At 50.5% G+C, this 15,520-nt stretch overlaps 1 protein-coding gene across 9 annotated transcripts in view; it reads left to right on the plus strand.

Moving 5' to 3' along the window:
* The first annotated feature begins 56 nt into the window (after positions 1 to 56).
* Positions 57 to 15,520, plus strand: part of PTPA (protein phosphatase 2 phosphatase activator) — a 38,199-nt gene continuing 22,735 nt past the window's right edge. For 2 of the 9 annotated variants that reach the window (XM_063649949.1, XM_063649946.1), the window contains exons 1-3: positions 495 to 793; positions 9,732 to 9,829; positions 12,287 to 12,373. In XM_063649949.1, coding sequence (XP_063506019.1) covers positions 763 to 793; positions 9,732 to 9,829; positions 12,287 to 12,373 — 216 coding nt within the window. In that variant the 5' untranslated portion in view covers positions 495 to 762. Of the gene's footprint in view, positions 273 to 494; positions 794 to 6,933; positions 7,031 to 9,731; positions 9,830 to 12,286; positions 12,374 to 15,520 lie in introns of those variants that run through there. The other 7 variants (XM_054501185.1, XM_054501182.1, XM_063649948.1 and 4 more) reach the window with 7 other exon arrangements.

Raw genomic sequence — 15,520 nt, forward strand, 5'->3', positions numbered from 1 at the left:
AGCGGGTCGCAGTAGGCTGGCTGCGAGTCGGGGGCGGGACCACGGCGGGGGCGGGGGCGGGGACAGAGGGGCAGGGCCGACGGTGAGTCATTGGTTGGGAGGTCCCGCGAGGCATTGAGACCTGTGGAGGGGAAAGGAGGAGGTCACCGTCCAGCTGTCTCTCCCCTGTCCCCACATGTCTTCTAAGCTGTTGGAGGTAGTGGTGTGCACCTTTCCAACTCCGTCTGGTGTCCTTGAGCGTAACTCTTGAGTGATAGGAAAACACAACAATGGTGACCGGGCAATGTCCTCTAATATTCCTTGGGTTAGGGTCAGTACCACCCACAAAGATGACAGGTGGTACTCCGGGACAGGAGACTGTCCGGAAAAACATGGCTGCGCACAACCCAAACCTGACGCCCCGCACAATCGTGGCAGCCGCGGCGCCCGACGTTCGGGCGGCCGTGAGCCGGCCTGGGGCTTGGCGGCCGTTGTTGCGCATGCGCCCCGCGCGCCCCGCACTGACATGGCAGTCGCGCGGGTCCGCGCGTTCGCCGCGCGCCGGCCGTTAATAGGCATGCTCCTTGAGCGCCCCGCACGAACATGGCGGCCGTCTTCGCTGGGGTGACTTTAACTCTCGGTTTTCGGTTATAGCCGGCCGGCGCTCACTTGTCTTCAGGAAGCTCGGAGCCTTTGCTGGAGCCGGGGAGAGGAAGGGTGGGTGCAAGAGTGAAAGGCGAGAGGGGACTGCAGGCATCCGGGTCGGCTCCTGGCCAGAGCAAGATGGCTGAGGGCGAGCGGCAGCCGCCGCCAGGTAAGGCCGGCGGGGCCAGGCCGGACCGGGGTCGGGTAGGGTGGGGGCGGTGCCAGGTGTGGGAGGCTCAGGAGGGCGAGAGTCAGGACACGGAGGAACTGGAGGGGCAAAAGCTGAGGGGCTGCGAGGAGGAACTGAGTTGAATGGCCTTAGGGGAGAGGTTGGTGGTGGGGCGCCGCTGGGGAGGGAACCAGGGGCTGCAAAGGGGTGGTGATTGGGGCGCAACTCTGGGTTTTGTGGGAGTACAGGCTGCCCGAATGCCGGGTGGGCAGAGCCGTGGTCATAAGGGGGGCCTTTTGCATCTGTGGGCAGCGCGTGCTTAAGTAAGCTGTTGACCTGGTGGGGAAGCTGCCAGGGAAGGGGGCGAAAGTGATTCCGGAGGCTGCCGCCTTTATTAGTCGCTGCTTAGGGGATGGGGTGGTGCTCGGTGGGCCTGCGCCTGCCTCGCCCCCAGTTTCAGCCTCCGCGCCCTGCTCACCTCTCATCCTCCTTCTCTCTGGTTCCAGTGCCTGAGAATTTATTGAGGGAAACTGCCCGTGGTGTCTAAATCCCTAATTTTAAAAGGCTGGTTGTGCAAGGAGGTTAGTCTTTCTCTGGCATCTCCTTCGGTAACTCTTATTTACCCTGTAGCCTCTTTTTAGTTCATCTTAAATAACTGGGATGGAGGTGCTACGGAAGGATCTTCTTAGAGACTCCTTTTCTGGAGAAGGAGAAGGCTGTTTGCCGACCTACCTTGAACTAAGAAGGACTGGCCATAGATAACTTTTACATTTCTGACAGAGAGGCAAATAGGTTGGCCGACCAAACTCAGCTAATGTTTTGAAAGCATTTGATATTCTTGCTACCTGTCTCCAATTTTGTGGTCCCTGGGAAGGTCTCAGGAGGGAGAAATGTTGAAAATCAGAAAGGGCATCCCCTCCATGCCCCACAAAAGAGATGAACAAAGAGCTGGGTTCCGTTTCTTAGGACATTCAAAACCAGACATTTATTTTGTACAAAACCTCTGTGTGTGTGCCCTTAGAACAAGGGTGTCCAGGCCAGGCGCGGTGGCTCATGCCTGTACTCCCAGCACTTTGGGAGGCCAAGGCGGGCGGATCACCTGAGGTTGGGAGTTCAAGACCAGCCTGACCAACATGGAGAAACTCCGTCTCTTCTAAAAATACAAAATTAGCCGGGCGTGGTGACATATGCCGGTAATCCCAACTACTAGGGAGGATGAGGCAGGAGAATCGCTTGAACCTGGGAGGCAGAGGTTCTGGTGAGCTGAGATCGTGCCATTGCACTCCAGCCTGGACAACAAGAGTGAAACTCCGTCCTCCCCCCCAAAAAAAACAGGGGTGTCCACTCTTTTGGCTTCTCTAAGCCACATTGGAAGCAGAATTTTCTTGGGTCACACATAAAATACACTAACACTAACCATGGCTGATGAGCTAAAAAAAAGAGTCGCAAAAAGAAAAAAAATCTCATAATAGTTTTGTGTTTCTTTTTTTTGAGACAGTGTCTCACTCTGTCCCCCAGGCTGAATGAAGTGCAGTGATCTCGGCTCACTGCACCCTCTGCCTCCCGGGTTCAAGCGATTCTCCTGCCTCAGCCTCCTGAGTAGCTGGGACTACAGGTGTGCCACCATGCCTGGCTAATTTTTGTATTTTTAATAGAGATGAGGTTTCACCATGTTGGCCAGGCTGGTCTCGAACTCCTGACCTCGTGATCCGCCTGCCTCGGTCTTCCAAAGTGCTGGGATTACAGGCATGAGCCAACGTGCCTGGCCTGTGTTTTAAGAACATTTACAAATTTGTGTCCGGCTACATTCAAAGCTGTCCTGGGCTGTGGGTTGGACAAGCTAGCCTTAGAAGTTCTGGTAATGACTCCGGGCACAGTGGCTCACACCTGTAATCCCAGCACTTTGGGAGGCCGACACGGGCGGATCACTGGAGGTCAGGAGTTCAAGACCAGCCATGGCCAACATGGCAAAACCCCGTCTGTATTCAAAATACAAAAATTAGCTGGGTGTGGTGGCACACGCCTGTAATCCCAGCTACTCGGGAGGCTGAGGCAGGAGAATCGCTTGAACCCAGGAGGTGGAGGTTGCAGTGAGCCGAGATTGCTCCACTGCACTCCAGCCACTGCACCCCAGCCTGGGCGAGAGAGCTAGACTCCATCTCAAAAAAGAAAAAGTTCTGGTAATGACATCAGGAGTTAGGAGATATAAGGCAACCACTGTTATCAGTGAGATGAATGTGTCCCTGAAGATGAGTGGGGGTGGGGAGTGGGAGGAGAGAGAACCTGTGCCCAGAAAGAGAGGAAGGCTCAGGGAGGTTATCCATGGCTGGAAGAGCCAGGTCCCTGGTTGTGGTCCTTTTTTGAAATTTGAAACAGAACTTTTGGGAACAACTGGAAAGCACTTCTTTTTTGTTTTTTTTTTGAGACAGAGTTTCACTTTGTCACCCAGGCCGGGGTGCAGTGGTGCAATCTCAGCTCACTGCAACCTCCGCCTCCTGAGTTCATGTGATTCTCGTGCCTCAGCCTCCCAAGTTGCTGAGGCGCCCACCACTGTGCTGGGCTAATTTTTTGTATTTTTAGTACAGATGGGATTTTGCCATGTTGGCTAGGCTGGTCTCAAACTCCTGGCCTCAAGTGATTTGCCCACCTTGGCCACCCAGAGTGCTGGGATTACAGGCCTGAGCCACTGCGCCCGGCCAAGAAGTTCTTAATGTAATGATGAAAACTTTGGATTTTGGAGTCATACATATCTGGCTCTGCCTGGCAAGTCACAGCCTCTGTGAGCCTCGGTTACTTCTCTCTTTTTTAAAATTTCTTTTTTTTTTTCCCTAAGAAAAAGCCTCAGTTATTTCTTAAAATGAGGCTACTATACTTTCTTCATAGAATTGTAGTATGTGTTCTATAAGAAGATGTGTGCAAAGCATGGGACATAGTAGGCGATCAGTAAATGCTGATTGCCCTTATCTTTTTCAGAGTTTCAAAGTTGTACAGGTTGAACATGTAGACGAGTTTCAAATGGCCGATGATAATGCTGCATATTATAGTCTTTGTTGGGGGGCTTAGGAAGGAACATTTCTAAAATTGTGAATGTTGATTTTATACTGTGAGGTTGTTGGGAATCCACTGTCCCTTGGAACCTATGTCTCTATAACCTGAGGCTGGAGAGACTGTGGGCGTGACCTCGTTTATCATAGTCCTGCCTTTGAAGGCTTGTTTCTTTGATTTGGGGTTGTGTGTTCTGGCAACTTGTGTGTGTTTCATCAGTAATTTGTTATAGTGCTTCCTGGTAAGGTAGCCTTTTCCCAAACATGGACTGGCCTGAAGGCTGTGTTCCTGTGAAATATCCCAGTTAAATAATGTCATGTCAAGAGTGCCGTCCCTTTTTTTTTTTTTTTTTTTTTTTTTGAGACAGAGTCTCACTCTGTCACCCAGGCTGGAGTGCAGTAGCATGATCTTGGCTCAGTGCAACCTCCGAGGAGAGCTGTCCATTTGCAGAGAATGATTATCTTACACATACAAAAGGGCTGTATGTTCCCAAAGATTATTTCCAAGTTGATTATTTGGAATGTGGGACACATTTTCCCATAAAAGCAATGTGGTTGGGTTACTAGTCTGACCTACAAAGCTTTTTATTTGGCATCTTAGTTGAAGTGCCAGTTTACTAATAGCAGGGGCCTCAGTTTTGGGTTCTGGGAACAGAGCTTGCAGGACAGGTGGGAGGAGGAAGAGAGCTTCTGGTCTCTTTCTGGGGCCTTGGTTTGAGTTAGGCAGAGATTTGTCTTTCTCTAAACTCAGGTTCTCTATCCTTCTCCTTAGGTCTCCAAGTCCCCTGACACTTTTCTTCAAGACCTCTCCAGACAGGCTCTATTTCTCCAAATGTTATATGTTCCAGAAACGTCTTAGGTCCCTGTCCCTTTTTCTCCATGTAGCTGATATCAGCCAGGTTTTAGGAAGAAGGCAGGAGGACAAATTTATAACAGGTTGTGAGTGATTGATAGTCCTTTACTCTTCCACTTTAGGGAGAGTTTGCATTTTTTTTTTTTTTTTTTTTTTGAGTTGGAGCTTCACTCTTGTTGCCCAGGCTGGAGTACAGTGGCGTGATCTTGGCTCACCGTAACCCCTGCCTCCTGGGTTCAAGTGATTCTCCTGCCTCAACCTCCCGAGTAGCTGGGATTATAGGTGCCCACCACCACGCCCGGCTAATTTTTTTGTATTTTTAGTAGAGACGGGGCTTCACCATGTTGGCCAGGCTTGGTCTCAAACTCCTGACCTCAGGTGATCCACCAGCCTCCATCTCCCAAAGTGCTGGGATTACAGGCCTGAGCTACCGCGCCTGGCCAACTGCCTCCTGGGTTCAAGTGATTCTTCTGCCTCAGCTTGGCGAGTAGCTGGGACTACAGGTGTGCGCTACCATGCCCGGCTAATTTTTTTTTTTAAGATGAGTCTCGCTCTGTCGCCTGGTCTGGAGTGCAGTGGCGTGGTCTCGGCTCATTGCAACCTCTACCTCCTGGGTTCAAGCGATTCTGCCTGCCTCAGCCTCCTGAGTAGCTGGGATTACAGGCACTCGCCACCACGCCCGGCTAATTTTTTTTTTTGAGACAGAGTCTCGCTCTGTTGCCCAGGCTGGAGTGCGGTGGCACGATCTTGGCTCACTGCAAGCTCCGCCTCCTGGGTTCACGCCATTCTCTCACCTTAGCCTCCCAAGTAGCTGGGATTACAGGCATGCGCTACCTCGCCCAGCTAATTTTTTTTTGTATTTTTAGTAGAGACAGGGTTTCTTTTTTTTTTTTGTGACAGAGTCTCGCTCTGTTGCCCAGGCTGGAGTGCAGTGACATGATCTTGGCTCACTGCAAGCTCCACGTCCCGTGTTCTCGCCATTCTCCTGCCTCAGCCTCCCAAGTAGCTGGGACTACAAGTGCCCGCCACCACGCCCGGCTAATTTTTTGTATTTTTAGTAGAGACGGGGTTTCACCGCGTTAGCCAGGATGGTCTCGATTTCCTGACCTCGTGATCCGCCCGCCTCAGCCTCCCAAAGTGCTGGGATTACAGGTGTGAGCCACCGCGTCCGGCCACGCCTGGCTAATTTTTGTTATTTTTAGTAGAGACAGGGTTGCGCCATGTTGACCAGGCTGGTCTTGAACTCCTGAGCCCAGGTGATATGCCCGCCTCTGCCTCCCAAAGTGCTGGGATTACGGACATGAGCCACCTTGCCTGGCTAATTTTTAAATTATTTGTAGAGATGGGGGTCTCCCTGTGTTGCCTGGGCTGGTCTTGAACTCCTGCGCTCAAGCGATCCTCCCGCCTGGGCCTCCCAAAGTGCTGGGATTACAAGTGTGAGCCACTGTGCCTGGTCTAGATTTTATTCTTTCTACAAGTCATGAAAATTTCCATTATGTGGGCATATAATTAATTACGCATCATCTTATCAACTGATATTTGGGTTGTTTCTAATTTTTTTTTGTTTTCAAGACAGGGCCTTGCTCTGTCACCTAGGGTGGAGTGCAGCTCACTTCAGCCTCAGCCTCCTGGGCTCAAGTGATCCTCCTGCCTTAGCCCCCGAGTAGCTTGGACTACAGGTGTGCACCACTACACCTGGTTAATTTTTGTATTTTTTGTAGAGATGGGGTTTGGCCATGTGGTCCAGGCTGGTTTCAAACTCCTGGACTCAGGCAATCTGCCTGCCTCGGCCTCCCGAAGTTTTGAGATTACAGGCGGGAGGCACTGTGCCTGGCCTAGATTTTATTCATTTTATAAGCTATGAAAATTTTTATTATGTGGGCATATCTTTTTTTTTCTCTTCTTTTTATTTGAGACTGAGTCTTGCTGTGTTGCCCAGGCTGGAGTGCAGTGGCGTGATCTTGGCTCACTGCAACCTCTGCCTCCTGGGTTCAAGCGGTTCTTCTGCCTCAGCCTCCCGAGTAGCTGGGATTACGGGTGTGCGCCACCATGCCTGCCAAATTTTTTGTATTGTTAGTAGAGATGGAATTTCGCTATGTTGGCCAGGCTGGTCACGAACTCCTGGCCTCAAGTGATCCACCTGCCTCGGCTTCCCAAAGTGTTGGGATTACAGGTGTGAGCCACCACACCGGGCCTCTTTTTTTTTTTTTTTTTTTTTAAGACAGTCTCACTCTGTCACCCAGGCTGGAGTGCAGTGGAATAGTCCAGCTCACTGCAACCTCTGCTTCCCCAGTTCAAGCGATTCTCCTGCTTCAGCCTCCCAAGTAGCTGGGATTACAGGTGCGTGCCATCATGCCGGGCTAATTTTTGTATTTTTTAGTAGAAATGGGGTTTCAATATGTTTCCCAGGCTGGTCTGGAACTCCTGACCTCAAATGATCCACCCGCCTCAGCCTCCCAAAGTTCTGGGATTACAGGCATGAGTCACCATGCCGGACCTGGGCATATCATTATTTACCCATTGTTTTATCAACTGATATTTGAGTTGTTTCTTTTTTTTTCTTCCCCCCCGAGATGGAGTCTTGCTCTGTCAACCAGAGCCGGAGTGCAATGGCACGATCTCAGCTCACTGTAACCTCTGCGTCCTGGGTTCAAGCAATTCTCCTGCCTCAGCCTCCTGAGTAGCTGGGATTACAGGCGTGCGCCACCACACTTGGCTAATTTTTGTATTTTTAGTAGAGATGGGGTTTCACCTTGTTGGCCAGGCTGGTCTCGAACTCCTGATCTCGTGACCTGCCTGTCTTGGCCTCCCAAAGTGCTGGGATTACAGATGTGAGCCACCACGCCCAGCCTATTTGGGTTGTTTCTAATTCATAAAAAATTTTTTTATTTGAGACAGAGTTTCACTCTTGTTGCCTAGGCTGGAGTGCGATGGCACGATCTTGGCTCACTGCAACCTCTGCCTCCTGGTTCAAGCAATTCTCCTTCCTCAGCCTCCCAAGTAGCTGGGATTACAGGCATGCGCCACCACACCTGACTAATTTTATATTTTTCGTAGAAATGGGGTTTCACTATGTTGGTCAGGCGTGTCTCCAACTCCTGACCTCAGGTGTGATTCCACCCACTTTGGCCTCCCAAAGTGCTGAGATTGTAGGCATGAGCCACCGCGCCCCACCTAAAAATTTTTTTTTTTTTTAAGTAGAGATTGGGTCTCGCTATGTTGCCCAGGTTGGTGTCAAACTCCTGGACTCAAGTGATCCTCCCACCTGGGGCTCCCAAAGTGCTGAGATTACAGGTGTGAGCCACTATGCCCAGCCTTTTTTTTTTTTTTTTGATACATTAAGCACCTTTGTGTATACCTTTGTGTTTCCGTGAGCACATCTGAAAGACAGATTCCTGTAAGTAGACCTGTTGACTCATTGTGTATATGCAGTTTTTTACTTCAAAAGATTGTCCCCTTAGGAGGTCCTACCAACTAACCTTCCCACCCACAGAGTGGGAGAATTCTTGTTTCCTCTTCCTGGAATCTTGTTTTGTTTTTATTGACACAGATTCTCGTTCTGTTGTCCAGGCTGGAGTGCAGTGGTGTGATCTCAGCTCACTGCAACCCTCACCTCCTGGACTCAGGTGATCCTCCTGCTTCAGCCTCCCAAGTAGCTGGGACTACAGGTGCGCAACCACACCCAGCTAATTTTTAATTTTTTTTTGTAGAGATGGCGTTTTGCCAAGTTGGCCAGGCTGGTCTTGACCCCCTGGCCTCAAGTGATCTGCCTGCCTTGGCCTTCCGAATTGCTGGGATTAGGTATGAGCCACCACGCCTAGCCAGATGTTTTTAATTTGCCAACCTTATCCAGAAAGAGAAATCACATATAATTTACGTGTCCGTGCTTATTCAGGAGGTTGGCAATTTATTCCAAATGTTTACTGCAATTAGGTTTTTTTTTTTTTTTGAGATGGAGTCTCGCTCTGTTGCCTGGGTTGGAGTGCAGTGGCGCAATCTTGGCTCACCATAAGCTCCGCCTCCTGGGTTCATGCCATTCTTCTGCCTCAGCCTCCCAAGTAGCTGGGACCACAGGCGCCCGCCACCACACCTGGCTAATTTTTTTGTATTTTTTTAGTAGAGACGGGGTTTCACCATGTTAGCCAGAATGGTCTCGATCTCCTGACCTCGTGATCCGCCTGCCTTGGCCTCCCAAAGTGCTGGGATTACAGGCATGAGCCACCGCGCCCGACCTGTTTTTTTTTCTTCTCTGAATTGTCTGTGTATGTCTGAAACATCAACTTGGTTTTATTTTGCTAACCATCCTGCTCTGGTGGGGAGAGGGAAGGGAGGGCATGGTTATTGAAGGGATTGTCAGTATTGCCCTTCTCTTTCCCTCCAGAGTAAGGGAAGGCAGGAGGCTGGGGGGTTTGGCTTAACAAGCCCTTACTCTGTCCTGGAAGTATGTGTCTGGTTTATTCCAAGGCTCAGGTGTTGGAGTCCTGGTTTAAAAGTGAGAGAGAGACCAGGCGCAGTGGCTCACACCTGTAATCCCAACACTTTGGGAGGCCAAGGTGGGTGGATCCCCTGAGGTCAGGAGTTTACGATCAGCCTGGCCAACATGGTGAAACCCTGTCTCTACTAAAAATGCAAAAATCAGCTAGGCATGGTGACACACGTCTGTAATCCCAGCTACTCAGGACGCTGAGGCAGGAGAATTGCTTGAACCCGGGAGGCAGAGGTTGCAGTGGGCCAAGATCGCGCCACTGCACTCCAGCCTGGGCGACAGAGCGAGACACTGTCTCAAAAAAGAAAAAAAAATTAGCTGGGTGTGGTGGTGCGTGCCTGTAATCCCAGCTACTCAGGAGACTGAGGCAGGAGAATTGCTTGAACCCTGGAGGTGGAGGTTGCATTGAGCCAAGATCGTGTCACTAGACTCCAGCCTGGGCAACAAGAGCAAAACTCCGTCTCAAAAAAAAAAAAAAAAAAGGTGAAAGGGAGGGTGTGTGTTGCAGGGGAGGATTCTATTTACCTATTTGTTCTTTCATTTTTTTTTGTCAAGATTCTTCGGAGGAGGCCCCTCCAGCCACTCAGAACTTCATCATTCCAAAAAAGGAGATCCACACAGTTCCAGACATGGGCAAATGGAAGCGTTCTCAGGTACCCGTGGTGTCTGTACTACAGGGTTGGAACTGTGGTGAGAAGCTTGGGCTTTTCAAAGACAGTGGTTTTCCTGGCATGACGGGCGGTGAGTTCCTGGCCCTTCTTGCTCTTGGAGCCTGAGTTTTCAGAAGCTAGGGAGAAAGGTGACAGGGGAGCTGGCTGTCCCTTCCCTTCAGAGGCAGTACTCAGAGATGCTTTATCAGGAAGGTTGCCTACTTTTTCAGGCTGGTGCCAGGGTAGCCCAGGAGAGTTCCGTTCCTGGTTCTCATAAGCCATTGCCCCTTGAGTGTTGCTGTATTGGCTGAACATGAGTGTTTGAAATGATGGAGTGAGTCACTTTGATTCTTGGCTGCAAGTAACAGCAAGTGTGGCAGCCAGTGCCTCAAGGGGAGAAGAGGCTTTCTCATGGAAACTTTGGCCAGGGATATGGCTAAGCCTGCAAATACCTAGGAGCTGGGACCCAGACCACTGGGCACAGACTGGCTTTCTCTGCTGCTCAGCTGAAATGATGGGCAGAAGATAACTACATGTACCTCCCAGGCTTCTGGTACAGGCTGTGGAAAGACAGACTGAGCAAAAGAAAGCCAATTTCAATTTCTCAGGGAAGGCCTCTGGCCCAATTCTTGTCAGGCTCCTGCTCCTGGCCTGGTGAGCTGGGCTGGAGAGTGTTGCTCATACAGAAGGCTGGGCACAGGGGTCCTCGCATGCCGGGCAGATTCTTCAGGAGACCCACACCCTACAGCTTCTATGCCTTGTCCTCACTGGGGCTTCGGGCCATCTAAGCCTGTCTGATTCCTTTTTCACAAGCCTGCCCTCTCAGTGTTTGGAAATGTTTATCATGTCTTTTCTGAATCTTGACCAGGATCAACAGTCCCTTCAGCCTAGGGGGCAGCTTGGTCCCTTCAGCTGCTCAAAGGATATGGTTTCAGTCCTTTCATCATCTTGGTTGCTTTACCTCAGAGCTTCTCAATGTCAGCACTATGGACATTGGGGGGCAGATAATTCTTCATTGTAGGAGGCCGTCCTGTGCCATGTAGGACGTTTAGTAATATCTCTGGCTTCTACCCACTAGATGTTGGCAGCATGCCTTTCCCCGGCTGTCACAACTAGCATTGTCTCCAGATCTTGTTAGATCTTCTCTGAGCCAGATTGCTCTAGTTGAGAACCTGCTTGTTTGTCTGAATCCAAATGTGACACTTCCTTTGCTGCTTCTCATCCATGTGTTCCAGCGTAGCTGCATCAGGACAGGGGCTCAGACTTGCCCTGGCCTGGGAGAGTTGCTTTGGAGAGGCCTGGCCTGCTGGGGGTCATCCCATGGCTGGCAGGAGGATCTTGGTATAGGAATACTTCCTTTTAGTTATCGGGGCTTGTCTCAGGGCTTACTGTGGACACCCCGGCTTGGATAAGGAGAAAGGAAGAAAGAGAGAAGAAAAACCGATGAAGAAGAAACAAAACCAATCAGGAGTCACTTGTTCCCAGCAACTGCCTCTCTAGGGGCCTGCACCTCAATGCTATTTTTTTTTTTTTGAAACAGGGTCTCACTCTGTCCCCCAGGCTGGAGTTCAGTGATGTGATCATGGCTCTCTGCAGCCTCCACCTCTTGGGCTCAAGCAATCCTCCCACCTCAGCCACCTGAGTAGCTGGGACCACAGGCACGTACCACCACGCCTGGCAAACTTTTTAATTTTTTGTAGAGATGGGGTCTCACTATGTTGCCCAGGCTGGTCTCAGGCTCCTGGGTTCAAGTGATCCTCCTGCTTCAGCCTCCCAAAGTGCTAGGATTACAGACTTGAGCCACAACGCCTGACCCTCAGTGCTTTCTTATCCCTGTGTTGGGTGTAACTGCAGCCCAGCAGGGAAGAAGTGTCTAGTTGAAAGCTGGGAATGGTTGTGTGGGGAGACCTGTCTGTGGCAGGCATCTGCACTCCAACTAGACAGCCTGGCCTGCCTGTGGTGGCTGATTGCTGGGGGTGAGACACTTGGTGGTACTCCTTGAATTCCTACTGGTAGAGCATCATGGACAAGCATGTGCCCACTCAGCTTTGAAGTTAGGCTCTGGGTCCTAGCTCCATGTCTAATGAGATCTTGGTCTTGGGAGACCTTGGGCAGATCACTTCTCTTGAAATCTTGGTTTCCTCATCTGTAAGATGGCAACAGCAGTGTCTACCTTATAGGGCTATTGTGTAAAAAAACTGCTGGCAGCAATAGTGAGTACTTGGTTCACTCTGGCTGGAGATCAGCGTGTTGCTGTGGTCACTCTTGCCAGCTTTTCTGGAGGGTAGGGGTCGGGTATTTGGCATTACGTTTCTACTTCTCCTGCTGTTGGGTTGGGAGTCAGGGTCGGGAGAAGTAGAAAGCTCAGAGCTCTTTGGTAACCTGGTGGAGCTGGGGGCAGGTGGTGGTGGGGGGTCTGCCACCCCTCTCCCCATCCCCATTCTCCTCTCTGTTTGGTAGGCATACGCTGACTACATCGGATTCATCCTTACTCTCAATGAAGGTGTGAAGGGGAAGAAGCTGACCTTCGAGTACAGAGTCTCCGAGGTAGGCTCAGGAGGAGCTGCTGCAGCAGCCTTTCCAAAAATAGCTCCAGAGTCACTGGGCGCGCTGGCTCACGCCTGTAATCTCAGCACCTTGGGAGGCTGAGGCAGGCAGCTCACGAGGTCAGGAGATCGAGACCATCCTGGCCAACATGGTGAAACCCCGTCTCTACTAAAAATACAAAAAATTAGCCGGGCGTGGGGACGGGCGCCTGTAGTCCCAGCTACTCCAGGAGGCTGAGGCACCAGAATGGCGTGAACCCGGGAGGCGGAGCTTGCAGTGAGCCGAGATCGCGCCACTGCACTCCAGCCTGGGCGACAGAGTGAGACTCCGTTTCAACAAAAAAAATAGCTCCAGAGTCTCATGGGCTTAGTGCCCAGCACGGGGCCAGAGCAGAAAATAAGATCGCCCAAATACATGTGCACTTCACATTTTCATGTCTGTATTTCTAATTTTTGAAATCTGTGAATAGATGGATATTTATAAAATTGAGATCAAGATAAATATGCTGTTTTGTAGTTAGTATTTTTGCTAATTGGTTTTTTTTCTTTTTTCTTTTTTTTGAGATGTAGTTTTGCTTTTGTTGCCCAGGCTGGAGTGCAGTGGCGCGACCTCGGCTCACCAAAACCTCTGCCTTCTGGGTTCAAGTGATTCTCCTGCCTCAGCCTCCCGAGTAGCTGGGATTACAGGCATGTGCCACCACACCTGGCTAATTCTGTATTTTTAGTAGAGACGGGGTTTCTCCATGTTGGTCAGGCTGGTCTCAAACTCCTGACCTCAGGTGATCTGCCTGCCTCGGCCTCCCAAAGTGCTGGGATTACAGGCATGAGCCAGTGCGCCTGGCCTGGTGTTTTTATATAACTTTTGAAGTTAAAACAGATTGCAAAACAGTAAATGTGCTCACTGGAGAGATCAGTAATAGACATTTGTATGACATTCACAGCAGAGCTGATCTCTCCCTGTGTTTCGCATACGCAGCTTCCAGGGCAGCCGCTCCTGACAGTGGTCACCCAAGAAAGCAAGAGCTTCTCTTCTCCTGCAGTGAGCTGTGCCCTCATTTATTTATCTTATTTAATTTATTTTTAAATATAAAGACAGGGTCTCACTATGTTGCCCAGGTTGGTCTTGAACTCCTGGGCTCAAGCAGTCCTCCTGCCTTTGTCTCCCAAAGTGCTGGGGTGACAGATGTGAGCCACCAAGCTTGGCCCCTCATTTATTTAAACAGCCCCCTATCTTCAGACTTTTAGGTTGTCTCGGTAAACATTGCTCCTCGCATATCATTGCATCCCCGCACATAGATCTGTGGGCCTTGTTTGCAAAGGATTCATTCTTAGACGTGGAAATGTGGAGTAAAAGGGCACATGCATTTTTTTTGCATTTGGGTTCACACTGCCTGGTGGGTGCATTTTGGACACTGTTTCAGAGATAGTTTTGTGTAGAGAGCAGGAGCTGAGGGGAGGCAGATACTGATTGGAAGGTGTGGCCTTTCTGGCTGTTTGCTTTTGCTGGATGCTGTCTCCCAGGGCTAGAACCTAGGCCTCCAGGAGCCTCTTGGGTTCATGTCCCACCTTGAGTCTCTTATCTCAGACACCAGGGTCTGAAGGGCCTCTCTTAGTACTTTGGCCTACCCAGCTCTCTAGCCACAGCCTTGGGCCTGTTGGGTAAGATGTGGCCCTGCCCTGGCCCAGTTTCTCCACCTGCCCCAAGATTAACACTGCGTGCCTCACCCTCATACCCGGCCCCTGGCAGAGCTGCCTACTACTGGGCCTGTCTGGCTGTTAGGTGACCTAGGTCCTGTTCTGTCCTCTTCAAGAGAACCAGGCCTGTGCTTCTGGTAGACAGCCTTCCCTTGGGAGCCAGGCCCATTAATGGCTTTTTGGGTTCCTTTTGGGCTCACTCAGTCCTCTGGGACTGAGGCTCTGGGTGCAGGATGGCTGGGGAAAGAGGGGGTTCCTCCTGGACCTGTGGTGAGGGATGCTCAGCTGTGCTCAGTGGGCCAGGAATGTCGTGGAGGAAGGCTAATTAGAGGGGAAGGTTGTAATTACCCCAGCAAATCCTTAGCTGCCAAGTCCCCTAATTGCCCGTGGCTTTGATGGTAGCCATCCACACCAAGCACGTATTGTCTTTTTTTTTTTTTTTTTTGAGTTTTTTCTTGTTGCCCAAGCTGGAGTGCAATCGCATGATCTTGGCTCACTGCAGCCTCCACCTCCCAGGCTCAAGCGATTTTCCTGCCTCAGCCTTCCGAGTAGCTGGGATTACAGGCGCCCGCCACCACACCCGGCTAATTTTTGTATTTTTAGTAGAGACGAGGTTTCACCATGTTGGCCAGGCTGGTCTCAAACTCCCTACCTCAGGTGCCTTGGCCTCCCAAAGTGCTGGGATTACAGGTGTGAGCTGCTGCGCCCGGCCCAGGTATTGTCTTAGCTCAAGGGCTGTACTTTGGCAGGATTGCAGTGTGGTTACATGCTTGGGTTCTGGAGTCAGGCTGGCTAGTTTCATCACTTGTGAACCAATGACTTTTGTCATTTTTGACCCTCTGTTTCCTCATCTGTAGAGTGGTAAGAGTCAGCAGACTACTCATGGCCCCTTGGGGAAGATTCACTGAGATCCCACAAGTAGGAGTTGTCTTTTGCACAGTGCCTAACACATACTAAATAAATACTTCGATTGTTATTAGCTATTGTTACCATTAGGCATTAGTCAGTTCTAATTTTCAATAGTGTTGTTGCGTAGAAAGCTAGCTCTTGGCTGAGCGCGGTGGCTCATGCCTGTAATCCCAGCACCTTGGGAGGCCAAGGCAGGTGAATCACGAGGTCAGGAGTTCAAGACCAGCCTGGCCAACATGGTAGAACCCCCGTCTCCACTAAAGATACAAAAAGTTAGCTGGGCGTGGCGGCGGGCACCTGTAATATCAGCTACTTGGGAGGTGGAGGCAGGAGAATCCCTTGAAACTCGGGAGGTGGAGGTTGTAGTGAGCCAAGATGGTGCCACTGCACTCCAGCCCAGGCGACAGTGCGAGACTTCATCTCAAAAAGAAAAACTAGCTTTTATTTTTTTATTATTTATTTATTTTTATTTTTATTTTTATTTTTGAGATGGAGTCTTGATCCCCAGGCTGGAGTTCAATGGTACGATCTCGGCTCACCGCAA

Source organism: Pongo pygmaeus, chromosome 13 (assembly GCF_028885625.2).
Source record: "Pongo pygmaeus isolate AG05252 chromosome 13, NHGRI_mPonPyg2-v2.0_pri, whole genome shotgun sequence".
NCBI lineage: Eukaryota > Metazoa > Chordata > Mammalia > Primates > Hominidae > Pongo > Pongo pygmaeus.